The 16,129-nt window shown below is 38.6% G+C and overlaps 1 protein-coding gene across 9 annotated transcripts in view; it reads left to right on the top strand.

Moving 5' to 3' along the window:
* LOC111872699 (period circadian protein) overlaps positions 1-16,129 on the top strand; it is a 101,243-nt gene that overhangs the window by 31,635 nt on the left and 53,479 nt on the right. For 8 of the 9 annotated variants that reach the window (XM_023866839.2, XM_023866837.2, XM_023866835.2 and 5 more), the window contains exons 4-6: positions 2,340-2,707; positions 5,786-5,895; positions 15,158-15,359. In XM_023866839.2, coding sequence (XP_023722607.1) covers positions 2,340-2,707; positions 5,786-5,895; positions 15,158-15,359 — 680 coding nt within the window. The remainder of the gene's footprint in view (positions 1-2,339; positions 2,708-5,785; positions 5,896-15,157; positions 15,360-16,129) is intronic. The other variant, XM_023866836.2, reaches the window with a different exon arrangement.

Raw genomic sequence — 16,129 nt, 5'->3', positions numbered from 1 at the left:
GGTATAAGGAGAACAGTTGAAGCAAGAGAAGTTGGAAGGGAGCCAGTGTTCAGAGAGGACTTGCGCCCGGAAGCAGAGGAATACCCTTTGTGATAAGCCGTTACCAGGCAGCTGGTAGTGAAGACACTGTGGGCTGGAAAAGGCTTAGCATGATTTGTAAAGTGTGGTAGTCATCGATAATGTTATAGTTATTTTTAGTTACAGAACGTAAATGGCCAATAAATTCAGTTATCCAAAACCCTATTTATAATCAGGCCATACTACATGATGGCTGGTGTCAGAAGTGGGATCAGATGGAATTGTTGGACTGAAGACTGCAGTAGATAGTTGTATTATTATAGCCTACAAAAATGGAACAAATGATGGAAGAGATGATGGAACACCTGCTGGCCAGGGTAGCTGTCATGCAGGAAAAGGTGGCATCACCACGAGAAGATAATGGCAGAAATGAAGTGGCAGAGATGAAGATCGACAGAGAAGCAATGGAGACCTATGCAGAAAAAATGGAGGCCAGTTCAGATGACATAAAGTCTGTAGCAGTGCATGAGGAAGTCCCTAAGAAGAGATCGCAGTGAATAATTTTGGAGCACTGATGAATCAGCATGGAGACTGGCATCTAGCCGTAGGGCACCGCCAGAAGTCAAAGAAACGGACCCAGGGCGATGGTGGGTCCCGGAAGAAGTTAGCCATTGGATGACCCACTGTAACATTCCTGCATGGTATAAGGGACAACACAAGGATAAGGCTGTACCAAGAACCTAGAAAGTACGGACGTTCGGGAAGAGATGGCGGTCAAAGCCAGAAGTCATCAGTGGAATAAGAGATGGAGATTTAAAGCAGCAACTACAACCGAGGAAGGAGAGGACATTTGACTGCATGTTCAGGAAGACTATAGAGCTAGAGATTGTGAAGCAAATGGTTTGAACTTCCATAAGACTACATAAAATGAGGGACTGACCATCGTGGAAGGGTCAGCCCCCTCCAAAACAAAAGAAGAGACTGCACACAGTGTAAGAACTGGAGATGCAGGAGCATTGGCCACTCTCAGATCTTTTGCCTGTGCCGGGCAGAAAAGGAGGGTGATGGTGATAAACCTATACTGACTGGCGCCTTGTGTGGGAACTGCTTGGGATGAGCAGTTTTATCTGTGTTGTGCACTTCCCTCATTTTCAATATTACAGTTCAGTGATTCTCCTTTTCCCTGCCCAACCCCCACCATGGTTATTCCAGGAAAGTAGAAGCCTAATTTATACATATCCATGTTTGTAGATATGTGTACATGTAGAGAACAAATGAAAAAAGTCACATATGGACACATGCATAACATGAAGACAGGATAATCCATGACTGAATATCAGGAGGCAACTGTATTTTTTATGCTTTGAGATAAATAATTGGCTTCATGTTCCTCCTCCTCCTCCTCCTTTGATGGATGAGGTAGTCTACCCCATTCCTGTTCAGAATTAATTTAAAATTATTTGTCTTAAAGACATTTTGAATGGCTCCTTGGATGGGGGATTAGCCCATCACAAGCCCACTATCTACACAGGGCAACACAAACGCAGTATACTGCTACAGCTGATTGAGTAGGGAGGTTGCAAGAAATGCAGGAAAATTGTGCATCGCACAGCCATCAAGTAATCTCCCTGTAATCAAGTAATCTCACAGCAGTGGTTAAGAAGAGTTATATCGAAGAAGGTAGAACTCTTCAACCTCCCTGTAGTTGTAGTATTGCTCTTTTAATAAAATAAGGCGCAGAAAGTCATAATCTGTTAGGGGCATTTAAATTGTAAAACACAAAGACTTTGAACTAGTTAGTTACTTATTTAGAGAGTGTGGGTTTCCCCAAGCACCGCAACCAGTTTGATCTATTGTGCTTCCCTCTATGATATTCTACCAGTCTCTAAACCCTACAGATAAATGGTGCGTACCATCAGTCCCGCCGAGCAAGTGAGTTCGGCCACTTGCTTAGCGGTATCTATATTGCTTCCCCCATCTCTCAGAGGCTTTAGAGACTATTGTTGGGCGGGAAACGTCCTGGAATTTGGCTCAGTGATCCCCTTTGGTGATATGAGGTTCTTTTATGTGCCTTAAAGTTACGACACGGGACCCACGGCTTAAAGTCCCTCCCGGAGGACTTGTTCCCTGAATTTTTCCGCCCTTAAAAATTCGACGACCTCCGCCGGGTATTTGAACCCGCGTACTACGAGTCATGAGGTGGGAACGTTACCTCTAGACTACGGAGGCCGCTAAGACTTTGAACTATGTAGCAATTAAAATATATGTATATATTTTTTAACCACTGAGCTGTTCTAGTTATACACCTTTTACTTTTTCAGTAGTGAGGCATTTCCTCTGCCTCTTGTTACAAAACGCACCAAAGAGAAGGAGCACAAGAAGAAGAAATTAAAGTCTTCTACAGCAGTCACTACTGCAGAAACACCCATAGCAGAACATGAAAATGTGGCTAGCCCTGTCTCTCTGGTTGTGGCTGGGGTTGCTGTTCCTCTCCCAGGCACTGCTCCTGAGGAGACAGAAATCCCAGAGGCTTGCAGCAAAGGAAGTTCTGTTAGCAGCCACACTGGGGTTCCACTTGGAGCTGCTGGTGTTACGCCTGCCACCACACCGGACCCAAAGAACGAAGCCTTTCAAATGGCTTCACTCACTTGCGCGAATAAAGTTAAAAAGTCTAAGGATGTTCATGCAGGTGAGGAGTATAGGGTATTCAGATATTTTCATACATCTTCACCAAAATTCTTCGGGCATTGGTTTATTATTGGCTGTGCAAAATCTTGAAGTTTAAGTATGACAGTAATAAATGTTGTAGTCGTTATTTTATGTTATATATTTGTACTTCAAATTGCACTTATAATATCTGCCGATTTTTCTAGGTTGTATTTTCTTTTACTTATGAAGAATTTTCTCATGTAGAATTCATTCATGGTTTTGAAGTGTGATGATGCAATATCCAATACTCTGACTTTTGATTTTTTCTGTATTCTATACTCTTTACTTTAGGCTTAATTGTTTCATAACCTGTCTCTATATAGTTCATTGTCATGCATATTTTTATATACAGTCTATATTAGTTGTCCTGTTCATAAGTAATTAAGCGCTACACCATAAAGACATATGCTGGAATGTGTATAGCTCCACAGTGCATAACAATGAATTGTTGAGCATTGCATGGACATAGATTTAGTTTAGTTTTATGGGGTGGGTGAGACTGAGTCCATTTGGTGGATTGAGAATTGGCAGGGGAAACCGAAATACTCGGAGGAAACTTGCCCCAGTACCACTTCGTTCACTATTTCTTTTTATTGCTAGTGGGGTGGAACTAAGTGCCTTGTACTAGAGCCACTTCTGGCCTGTTGTACCAGTCCCAAATGATAGGTGAGGGTGATTGTGGAGCAGTTGGTGGAATGAAGATTGGCAAGGGAAACCGAAGTACTCGGAGAAAACCTGCCCCAACACCACTTTGTCCACCACAAATCCCATTTGACCAGACACGGGATCGAACCCGGGCTGCCGTGGTGGGAAGCCAGCGACTAACTGCTTGAGCTATGGCATGGCCTTGTTCTCTATAAATCCCGCATGAATTGACCTGGGATCAAACCTGGGCCACTGCAGTGTGAAGCCAGCGACTAACCGTCTGAGATATGGCATGGCCTCTGCACGAATGTAAGTTTAATAGTAGGACACAAATGAGTGAGCAGTCTTTCATCTCTCATAAGGAATGTCTGTTTTTGGAATGGGATAACCAATAACATATAAGATTGCTGTAGTGCAGTTTTCAGCTCTCCATTGACTTCATTGGGCTGTATTTGGGTAAAGTGTGCAAAAAAAAAAAAAAAAGTAAATCTATCCCTGTAACAGGCTGTGAAGGCCCATACGGTTGTGAGACGTTGAGGGTCCCACATTATCCAGACAATCAGCTCAAAGATGGCGGTAAGGTTGTCAGCCTTACGCGCTGGCTGCGCTTTACTCCCCAGGAAAATTATTTAATTAATACCCGGGACCCCAGGGCCATAGTGCGGCCAGAAGGATTAGGTCAATTGAAAAAAATCCAATGACCTCATCGGGACTTGAACCCAAGGCCTTCCGGCTTGTAGCATAGTGTCTCAACCAACTAGAGTTAGGTGTATATGTATTCAGTAGTACAATGAATGAGGGTGATTTTTTTTGAAGGCGCATGTTTTATCAAAATGGCCCAGTCCTCTAATACAGAGTGGGGCGCAGAAACTTCCTTTTTGTGAAGATGCATTGTGAATGGAGGGGAGGTTGCAGAAAAGTGGGGATAGGCTCGGCGAACGCAGCAGTCGTGGAAGTTTCTGTCTAATACCCCTCAGTAAGAAACATGAGGTGGACGAGTGAGCAGCGTGTTTGCTGTCGAAGTCTATTTTTTGAACAACCATTCCTACATGGTGGTGCAGCAAGCGTTCCATACTCACTTCGGAATTAAGCCCAGAGGTCTGGTTCCTGACAGGAAATCGATTGTTTTGTGGGTAGAGAACTTTAGGACAACCGGGAGTGTGGTGAAAAAATCATCAGGATGACAGTGGACTGTTATGACACCAGAAAATGTGGAGGCAGCTTGACAGTCGATTTTGAGATCTTTTTCGAACCAGCTCTTGAAGAAATGCATCTAGGAAATGTCTGGTTCCAACAGGATGGTGCCACGGCCCACACAGCCTGAGCTTCGAAGACAGTTTTGAGGGTAAAGTTCCCCGGACGGCTCATCTCGCTTTGAGGCGATATCCCGTGGGCAGCACACTCACCTGATCCAACGCCCTGTGATTTTCTTTTATGGGGATACCTCAAGGCAGAGGTTTTTAAACATCACCCCACAAACCTGCTTCAGCTGAAGAATGTTATTCGGCAGGAAGTAGCCCAAATTCCGGTGCACATGTTGGAACGTGCAGAGGGGAACTTCAGAAAACGGTTGCATCAGTGCATAGAGAATGGTGGCCACCACCTTCAAGATATTTTGTTTAAAACTACATGATTAAAACTTTAAAGTATGCTCTTTCATTAGGTAAACATAAATTTTGTTTATCAGCAATAATTTTTCTTTTATTCACCTTCAAAAAAGGAAGTTTCTTCACCCCACTCTCTATATAGTGTTATTAACATTCCTCGCATTGGAACGGAAGCCGAGGAAGCTACAGCATGGGAAGCCATTACCAGATAACTGGTGAAGACAAAGCAGTCTGAGAAGGCTTAGTGTGTGCTATAGTGAACTGCAGTGTGTGTGAATTAGCGATAGATCTACAGTTACTTGTAGTTACGATCTTTAAGTGTTTCGTAAATCCTATATCAATTCAAACCCTGTCCACAGCAACTCTGTCATGTGAGAATATTTATTTGATTTCAACAAGCTGTTCTCTATTTACTTATATTTGCACCCTCATTTGATGGAAAGGGGGGCATGTGGTAGTGTAGTTGATTGAGGCACTCTGCTACAAGCTGGAAGATTGCGGATTTGAATCCTGATGAGGTAATTGGGTTTTTCAATTTACCTAATCCTTCCAGCCACACTATGGCCCTGGGGTCGACTCAGCCTCTAACAGAAATGAGTACCAGGTTTGCAGAGGAAGGGGGGTGGGGGGTGAAAGGAGGCGGGTGCATAAGGCTGTCAGCCTTACTGTCATCTGGTGAGCCGATTGTCTGGAAGATGTGGGAGCCTCGACCTCTCACACACTTTCATGGCCTGTTACAGGGACAGCTTTACCTTTTTGTTTCTAATGTAATATTCATATGTGAAGTGATAATAATGTTTTTGCAGAAATTGCTGAAGAGACTGATGACCAGTGTTTATCTCATCTTGTAGTACCTGAGGAAAGAGCTGAGCAGATTCTTAGTGGCTTTGAAGTGAAACCATCTGCAGACAATGAGGTAACACATCGTGGAATTAGTTTAATAACATATTCATTAAATGTTATAATTAATCTTAATTTTATAGCTAGTACAGTAGCATCTTACTGTATAATCATCGTGACTTTTTGTTTCATCTATACTTTCTTTGATTATAATCCTTTATCTTATCTGATCCCCTGTAACATTGTATAGGATTTAACTACTTGTATTCTGTTCTGTAGTCTGTGTTGACTTGGGGATGACAGTGATGACAACAATGACAGTTACCAATCACCCCAGCACTTGTACCACTACTGAGTCCAATTTGCACCATCTGTCTCATTAGGACCCTTAATGCTACAGCCAGAACTTTTTTGATTAAGGCATAAACTATCAGCTCTAACAAAGCAGATCTAAAGATATCTAACTACTTGAAGGTGATGGTCTTTTAACTCTACTATGACTAACCATAATGTAATTTTGTTATTAAAGGAATTTATTTTCCATCCACAAACTTAACCTTTTATACATACATACATACATACATAGCATTCCATAGATCCATATCACAGTTACACAGTTTAGAATTGTAGGTTTCTGTTGTTTTACCAAATTGTGTATTATAAAATTGTGTATTGTGGCTTTAGGAGTTTTCTTGGCATTCACACATACCTTTTCATTAATATGGTGATCAGATCATGGATCAAATATGACAGTACAGTTCACTTTAGAAAAGTAACTGTAAGTTTTGAGTAAGCTTGAGAGTATTATTATTCACATTGACCATGTTATAATTGTATTACTTGTTGCTGGATCCAGAATTAGGGGTATTTAATTCCTCTGTTCCTCCACTAACTAGCTAACTCCATGGAGCTGAGTCCTCCATGAGAAGCCGTCACTCACTCACCTGCTTAAGAATTTCCCAACATTTTATGAAACCTGCAGGTTCATTAGTGCATTTACAAGAGCCCTCCACTGGTCCCTATCCTGAGACAATTTTTTTTATTACTTGGTGGGGTGGGACTGTGGCCATTTGGTACTGCGGCCACTTCTGGCCTCTTGTACCAGCCCCAGATGTTAGGTGAGGGTGATTATGGAGCAACTGGTGGAATGAAGATTGACAAGGGGAACCGAAGTACTCGGAGAAAACCTGCCCCAGTGCCACTTTGTCCACCACAAATCCCACTTGACCAGACCCGGGATCGAACCTGGGCCGCCGTGGTGGGAAGCCAGCGACTAACCGCTTGAGCTATGGCGCGGACCTCCTGAGACAGATTAGTGCAGTCCATACCACCCCATATATTTCTAAGATCCACTTTAATTTAATACTGTCTTCCACTTATATCTAGGTCTTCCTAGTGATTCTTTCTCTCTGGATTTCTTGCCAGAATATTATATGCGTGATTCTTTTCTTCCTCCTCTCCCCCACACAGCCTTAATACAAATTCTTGCTGAAATGAACTCTAATAAAGCATTCATTAGGGAAATCTCGTAACTGCTCATTATTCAGTGTTTTGAGACCTACACTGTGACTTACTGCAAAACATCTCTGTTAAATTTGTTAAGAAACTTCACTAGGTCCATAACAGTTTGAGTGTATGACCCTTGTAGACATATCACCATATTTTGTCTGTTTTCAGTAAAATATTTCCATTACTTCACATGGTTGGTTGGTCATTTGTCCAGTCAGTCAAAGTTGTGGCTGTGAATGCAACATACACTTGTATTCTTGCATATATATTATGAAATTTTGTTCCCCAGCGGTAAATTTATATCCAAAATTAAGCAGTTGAATCCAGGTCACATCCTCACACCCTGTTTCTTTACTGTTCTTCTGCATTTATGCCTGGATCTTCCAAGTGTTCTCTTCGCTTCAGGTGTTCTGACTAGAATTTTCTTCTCATTTTTACCTTTTTAGTACTTGCTAAATATCTCATACATCTTATCTTTCTTGAGTTGAACACCCATATAGCATTTGGTTACAAGTACAAATTGTGAAGGTTTTCATTATGTAATTTTGTCCTTCCTCATTTTCCCTTAGGACCATATGTTCTACCTTGCACCCTTGTCTATACCCCTTAAGTTGGTGTTCTTTTCTTAATGTGAAACATCATATATCATACCCATAAAAACAGCATGTAAAGTGATAATTTTTTATATTTTATTCTTCATGTTTTTAGGTTTAAGATAAATGACAGAAGGTTCCAAATTGATTGATAGTACATATTACCCAAATTTGCAAAGGATATTACAGAGATAAAATAGTCTGCATGTGCTTTGTAAATAGCTGAGAGTTCAATCAGTAGAGTAAACTGGTTGAGGGCTGGATGTAGGGATTCAGTTTTCCTCTTGCAGTCATGCCCAAGCTAATTCTGGTGACTGTCCAGCCTACTGTCCAGTTCATACAGAGAGCTTTTTCTGCAGGGGTAAGGTGACTGGATTGTGAAACTGGTCACACTCCTCACTGTAGTGCTAAGGCAAACTGTGCATGGAGCTTTGTGTTCATAGGATGGTTTATATAAACAGGGCAGCTCCACCTTTTCTGTGCTGTAGACTGTCTGTATCCCCTCCTAATAAAGATTTCAAACTATGGTAATTGAGTGTAAATGAAGAAAGCAGTCTTCTGGGATTTTTCACCGTGTATATGTGGTGTTAACCGACGTTTCGGAGGAATGTATCGCCTCCATCTTCAGGTAAAAGCAGTCTGCTTTTACCGGTTCTCACGGTCTCTTTGCTTGCAGATTTCTTATATATTTTTTCTTCTACCCTGAAGATGGAGGCGACACGTTCCTCCGAAACGTCGGTTAACACCACATATACACGGTGCAAAATCCCAGAAGACTGCTTTCTTCATAGTCACCGCCGTGAAAGCCTCAAATCTTACAATTGAGTGTAAATTTGAGCCCTAAGTTAAAAATTTGAGAGAATTTGTAAGTAAGGTATAATTGATAATGAAGCAAAGCTAGCTGCAAGAAAATACTAGAAAATATAGATGCTGAAAGGAGTACAAATGAAGTTTGTATTCAAAAGTGTAGTTTTATATTTTACTATTATTTAGCTAAATTATGAACCGGTGAGTGATTAAATGCACTAAGTATCTTCTTCTATGTATGAGTATAGTGTCAAAATTTTTACGTGCTGTCTCTCCACAGCTGGCCCAAATATTGAAGATTTTATATGTAAACTTCACAGTTGAGTCCATTATTTTTCTTAGTAATTCAGTGTTGGCAATTTTTGCGGTAGCAAATTCACATACACAGGCCTACACAAATTTCCTGTAAACTGAGGAGCCACTTCAGAATTGGGAACCAGAATGAAAGAACAAAATACCTTTGGTGAGAAATTGGCTGATTTTATTAACAAAAGGAACGTTTAAAATGTCATTATAAATAAGAGCCAGTTCCCTTCACATTTGGGGAAAACCTAGCACACTGTTGCTATGCCAGAGGGAGAGAAACGTCACTAGGTTGGACAAATAAAAGGAATGGGAAAATAATATTGGAGGAAGGAGGAAAATATATAAAAGGATAGAGGAATTGAAGATTAGGGGAAAAAGGGGAAGGAAGTTGGAATGAAATCAAGCTAGGAGGAACAAATAAAGGGGATGGGAAAATAAGAGGAAAGAAAGGAGGGCAGGAGATAAAGGTATGAAAGGGTTAAAATAAGGGAAGGAAGAAATCATTTTGCCTGTCATCTGTTTTAGTAGTAGTATAATAGGAATACAGTTCTAAGCACCATCATAAAAATTTTAGTCACCATGGCAACCTGGTGCCTGAGATTTGTGCAGGCCTGACTTACAGAATTAACATTTTAATATTTTATCGCTTGTTTATGAAATTACAATTAGCGTATTTTGAAATAGGTTAATATATGAGGGCTATTCAGAAAGTGACTTCCAGTGTGCTGTTAACAAACCAAGCAGTGAGGAAAAAATTGTATTATATACAAAGAATATATACACGGAGAATAAGTTTTTGTATACCTGTGTCAGAGAATTCTGCCGCCTATGAACTGAGTCACGTTTTGACACCTTCCATCATCATCTCCTCGTAGTTGAAGCACTGTGATCCCAAACAGTTCCTCAAATAGGTAAACAGGCGGTAGCCATTCAGAGCAAGATCAGGGCTGTAAGGAGGGTGGTCACATAACTCGCAGTTGAAATGCCCCAGCATTGCTACAGTGCGAGCAGCTGTATGTGGATGCACATTGTCATGGAGAAGCAATACACAAGATGTCAGCATTTCATGCTGTTTGTTGTTAATGGCACTACACAGTTTTTCTAGTGTTTCGCAATACACTTTGGATGTTACTGTGGTCTCTTATTGCATGAATTCCATCATCAGTACTCATTTCCTGTCCCAGAAAACAGCTGTTTAAACTTATTTGGCTTGTTTGGTGAATGTGTGTACATACACTGCTTTGTCTGCTCTTTGGTTTCAGCATTCACAAATATAACCCAGGTTTCACCACCTGTTACTTGTACAGTATGGTTGAGAAACTCATTGCCATGTTCCGGTATTGCTGTAAAAACGTCAAAGCTGAGGTCATTCTCTCTTTTTGGTGCATGAGCATTTTCAGAAACCATCTTGCATAAAACTTACAATAGCCTAGCCTAACTGTGATAATCTTATAGACAACAGCATGAAATTCATGGAAATAAACATGAAAATTCTGAAATTGTGAAGCACTATCCTTCACAATTTTTTGATCAACAGTTTGAACAAGATCACTCACTGACTACAAATGGCCGACCACTTTGCTCTTTGTTGTGAACATTTGTTTGCCTATATTTGAAAACTGTATGCAGTTATCTTACAGTTTCTTCACTCATTACATTTTGGCCATAAGCCACATATAATTCACTGTGAACTCCCACAGGACTCATATTTTTAGTATGAGGAAAGTGGATAACAGTGCAAATTAGGCAGGTGGCAAACTGACAAATCCTAGGACACTTCATAATTCACTCTGGAGATACAAGAACAAATGCTAGGTAACCAGTTATGTGATGGTTTCCAAAGCAGTGATTGAAGTGACACTACCTTGCATGTGTGAGCTCCGCCCAGTGTTACGTTAGTTGCCTAAAATAAATGGATGATACTTCCGAATAGCCCTCGTATGTAACTACAAGGTACAGATGCTGTCTGGGTCAGCTTCATTCCTGATTTCATTGACCAACACAGGGTTTCAGGAGTATGAAGAATTTTGTTGCTACACAAATTCTTTTCTTATTGGATTGTAACAGAGAGTTCTTTGAAACTTTATTGCACTGATTCAACACAACCTTTCAATCTTGAGGCTACTGGGTTCTTCAGGTTGGAGGGAGGTGCACCGGAACTAAAGGGTGACCAGCCATCAAGTTCACAGAGGTAACTTAGGCTGTGAGTTGCAAGGAACAGAATTGGTAGGACGTAATATACACAGTAATTGTACACATGCAGATATGCTGTATATTTTATTATAATAATACCTTTTCTTTTATGAGATGTTTTCTTGACTTTTATGGTTGAAATATGCATTATAATTCTTCATTTATTTTTCTTTTTATCATCTATAGGCTCTACCATTTCCCGAGGGGAGAAAGTTCAAGATCTCATTTAAATTTCAATTTGAAACAAAGGGTATCAAAATACTGCTCACTGACACTCAGATATTTAATTTAAGAATTATAGTTATGTACCATCAGATATATAACATTTTAATTGCAACATCAAGCTGTGTGTAATTTTTTTAATTCTGACAGAGCCTTTAATGTTTCTAAAATGTTGCTACTTGCAGTACTGTAATTATTAATTGGATTGTCATATATCACTTTATTGTGTGGTGTGAATGGAGTTCTTTGAAATATGCATACAGAACACATTATTAATGTGTGTGTTTAAACAGATGGCCAAAAATGTGTGCTTGTAGTTACAGTGACTAAGATTCTTTATATAATTTCTGTAAAGCCCATTAAGATAATTTTTGTGATGTTAACAGTTAATTACTTTCACTTTCATACCAGAATGATGTAATACTTGTCTGAAGGTCAGTGAGTGGTACTCAGCTATGGGGTCACATGTTCAGTAGCTTTGAGTTGAATCATGGTATATAACGTTTACTATGAAAGAAAGTTACAAATTTAATAACATACATCCTCATCCCTCAGATAAGCTATTTTTTTTTGCTTAACCTCTCTTTTTGTGACTTTCTGAAGATTATAATAAGACCAGTAATACTTCAATCTAAGTTTAACAAACATATAATTTAGAGACAAAGATATATTGACAGCCAGGAGATGTGTTGATGTTGTTAGTGTGTGAATGGGATAGCTAATAAAACACCAAGAAACTGAAATGCTTCTTGTAAACTGAAGAAGTGCTTCATTAGAGAAAGAAAATCAATTCATAAAGCAGTATTTATTTTATTGTGTAGGGAGTCATTTGGTCTGAAAAACTACTTACAGAACCCCAGATTAAAATAAAAGATAAAGATATGAAAGGACAATATAAATTCTCATTTAATGTATAAGGAGCATGGTAATTGTAAATCAGAATTTAAATTTGGATTTTCATGATGGATGCAGCATCCATGGAAACACAGTTTCATGCAGGTATATTGTGGCATAGAGGACAGGATTACAAAACTCAGGTAATCTTGTATTGGTGTTCTGACCTTATCAGCCCTGAGAAAGGATGTTGGGGCCAAAAGTGATGTCCTATCAATATGGAATATAATTCAGAAACAGAAGAAATATAATTGACAAACTTTTTCAGCCCTCACTGTTTTTTGATGAAGAAAAGTATACATTATTATAAATTGTTGAAAATTATGATTTCTCCTCTTTTGAACCAGAATTCTGTCATGAAGTATTACTGAGGACAGATTCAGCTTTCAGATTTATAATTTCAAAGGAAAATTGTGTTTTGGATAGAGGTTTGTATTGATTCTCAATGAGAGCAAAATTTTCATACCAGAACAACAGTGTTGCTTATCCTAGCATCTTCATGATTACTTACAATTCACTCTCTCATAGGAAATATTACTTCAATGATCTGTCTTTAAATAGTATGACTGCCCTGATGAAGTTCAGTTTCTCCTGGCTTTTTTATTCTACCAAGATCTACTCGTGTTCTGGAGTTGGTGGATAACATTTAAATTTATCAAGAATATGGTTCGTCTAGACTTGAACTGATGTTGCGCCACTGGCATTTCTTGTGTGTGTGTATGTGTATGTGTGGTGGGGGAGGAGGATGATAGAAAAATGCTTATTAACCTGAATCATATTCATTTCTCATAACATCACCATAATTAAACTTCTTATTATCATCAACTGATTATTAATAACTGTTTCTTTATTGCTAATAATCACTATGTGGCAGTTATATGGTTAAGTTTTGAAACGGTACTTATGAGATTTATCAATTTAACTGATCCTTAAGTGATTGTTCTTGCTTATTGCAATGATGCATGGGCACATGCCAGCTGTCTAAGCTTTGCATTTGTTTCAGTACTAATATGATTACCCCCACTACCTCTACCTCCTTGTAATATTGGAAATTTAAAAATCCCATATTTCCAGACAGTAAACTGCTTCCCCTCAAGTTATAATAAATCTAAACACTTTATGATACTGGGAGATTTAGAACCCCATCATACCAGATGAGAAATAAAAAATACAGACTGGCCCAAATGTTATGTCCCATAGATATTTGTGTGCATTAGCATCCCAGAGGATTCTGAACATTTTCTGAATATTGTTTGCTAATATGAGTGTAATGTTGTTACTAGGTTATTCTTGTTACCAGTATAATATCTATGTCCCCAAGTAAATTGTGGCTGGAAACAAGAATGAAATGTTCGAAAACCAGGGTAAACTAGTGAGGAATGCCGAGGTATTTCATGTTTATCAGGTATAGAATGTTATAAAGCGGAACCTTTATTAAAAATCAGTTTAAATCACCAGGCATTTGAATATTTATTATGATTTTCCTCTGTATCAATAAAAAAAAACAAACAAACAAACAGGAAACAGCACCATAAACAAAACTCCAATATGCAAAGCCTTAGCAGTCCATTCTCAGCAGCACAGTCAGGTACAACACCATGTTAGTAGAAGCAACGAAACTACATCTCAACAGAAAACCAGGAAACAGCACCATGAGCAAAACTCCAGTTTTCAAAAGCTTAGAACAGTGAATAAGAACACAACCAGGAACTTACAACATAGTGTTAAAAAGGACAAATCCACCAAAAACAGGACCACACAAGGCCATCAGAACCAACAACGTATACTCACATAACATCAACATTTTTACTAAAAGATGAAAAATTTTAAATACTTCATTTCACCCCCTCCCCCCAAAAGACACGTGCGACCATTAGCACCAACAGCACACACTCGTATTACAACCACATCCCCATAAAGGACAGACGTTCACAGTGTGTGTATATACTCACCATTCCACAGACAAAACCCACTATGAGCATAATAGCATAATTTTTAGAAAAATAGCAATAATTTAAATAAAACATTACTAATTTTAGACAAGTATTTCAGTATTTTTATACATTAATCCTATATAAAAACTTAACATGATAAGAATGTTAGCGATGGATCCATTGCAACTTTGGGCCATTGTGTACGTTTTAAAAATCCATTTTGAGACTACAGACTTGTAAAAGTGAGAATAGGGTGAGGTTACAGATTGAAGGGAAAATCTATTTTGAAAGAATGGGCCATCTTTTAATGATTTTGATATAATTGTATTTTTGGAAGCTCATTGTACATGAAAGCTGTAGAGACCACTACTGAATATGACATTTGTGAGTTCTTTGTGTTACGGTTTTGTGTAATTTAGGTTTTGAAGAAATTAAAACTAATTAGAAGATAGGACCCTCTGTTGCTAAGATTCTTTATTTAACATTTATCATTTATATTAAGTTTGTGGAAGAAATTTGGGCATAGGGGTTAAGATGATTTGCAGTGACATTGTTGTGAATGTTTGATTACACTCTTAATCTATACAACTCCACCATCAGTGAGCTGGATGTTCAGTGCCACAAAAAATGCATGCTGTTGTATGTATTGGGAATCATAAGTTAATGTTTGTTTTGCTGACTTTGTCACTTGAAAATTTTGAATAAGTTCACACATAATATTTTAATTAAAATTTCTCATGCTTTTCGTAGCATTATGATTTTACCCTGATGTTTTCATTATGCACATTGAGTAAAGTTTTCAGAATCTTGTTGTGACATGTTTGGGGCGTGGAGCCCCAGACATGACGCTCTGCCCTGGTTGCTGTATCTTCTGTTTCAGGGTGAATTCTGCGTGGTGGTATCAATGGAAGATGGCACAGTGATATTCACTACGCCCAGCATTTCTGATGTTGTGGGATTTCCAAAGGACATGTGGCTTGGGCGATCCTTTATTGATTTTGTTCATCCCAAAGATCGTGCTGAATTTACCAGACACATTACATCTGGTGTTGTTACACCTCTTACTCACATACATACAAAAGGTAATGTTATCTTGGAAGGGACATGATATCAGAAAGTAGTCATGTGAGAAATTGTAATGTGTAAACTGTCAAAATACTTCAGTGGATGTGTTGTAGTTCTCTTATGTATGGTTTCATGAAAATGTATAAGTAAGAAACATCTTGAAGAAAGCAGTCTTCTAGGATTTGGCACCATGTATATGTGGTGTTAACCGACCACCGTGATAGCCTCAAATCTTACAAGAAACATCTTATTAGTAAAGAATAATTTGTTGACATTTATGATATCTTGATAAAGTTACATGCCTTTATTTGCTATACCAGTATGAACATATTTTCAAGTGCCATATGAATTTATAGGACATATTCTCATCTTAATAAGTTAAATTATCTAAATTTGGTCTTTTGAATTATTCCACTGTATAGTCTAGTAGGTGGTTATCAGAGTTTTCGGACATGTCTTATATTTTGGGATTTATGTACACCAATCTCGATTTTAACAAGGGTGTATTTTAAAACATTTGGTTTTGGCATTTTCATCTTTGAGATGCAAATTTTAAGACTGACAAAAATAGTTTCAGATGTTCTATTGTTCTGAGTTTAAAGAAAGTAGGGATTAAAATTTTCATATACCTTAACCCTTTGACGTGGTCATTTAAATTCCGCGGCCGCGGCTCCTGCGGTAATATATTCAGCCGGCCATTTAAATTTTGCTCGAAAATTATTTATTCATCATTGTTCTTAAATTCTATGAGATAGGAACATGAAACTTTCACTAAAATGATCTTAAA

The sequence above is a fragment of the Cryptotermes secundus genome, unplaced genomic scaffold, assembly GCF_002891405.2.
Source record: "Cryptotermes secundus unplaced genomic scaffold, Csec_1.0 scaffold374, whole genome shotgun sequence".
Taxonomy (NCBI): Eukaryota; Metazoa; Arthropoda; class Insecta; order Blattodea; family Kalotermitidae; genus Cryptotermes; species Cryptotermes secundus.
This window is presented reverse-complemented; position numbering and strand designations above follow the sequence as displayed.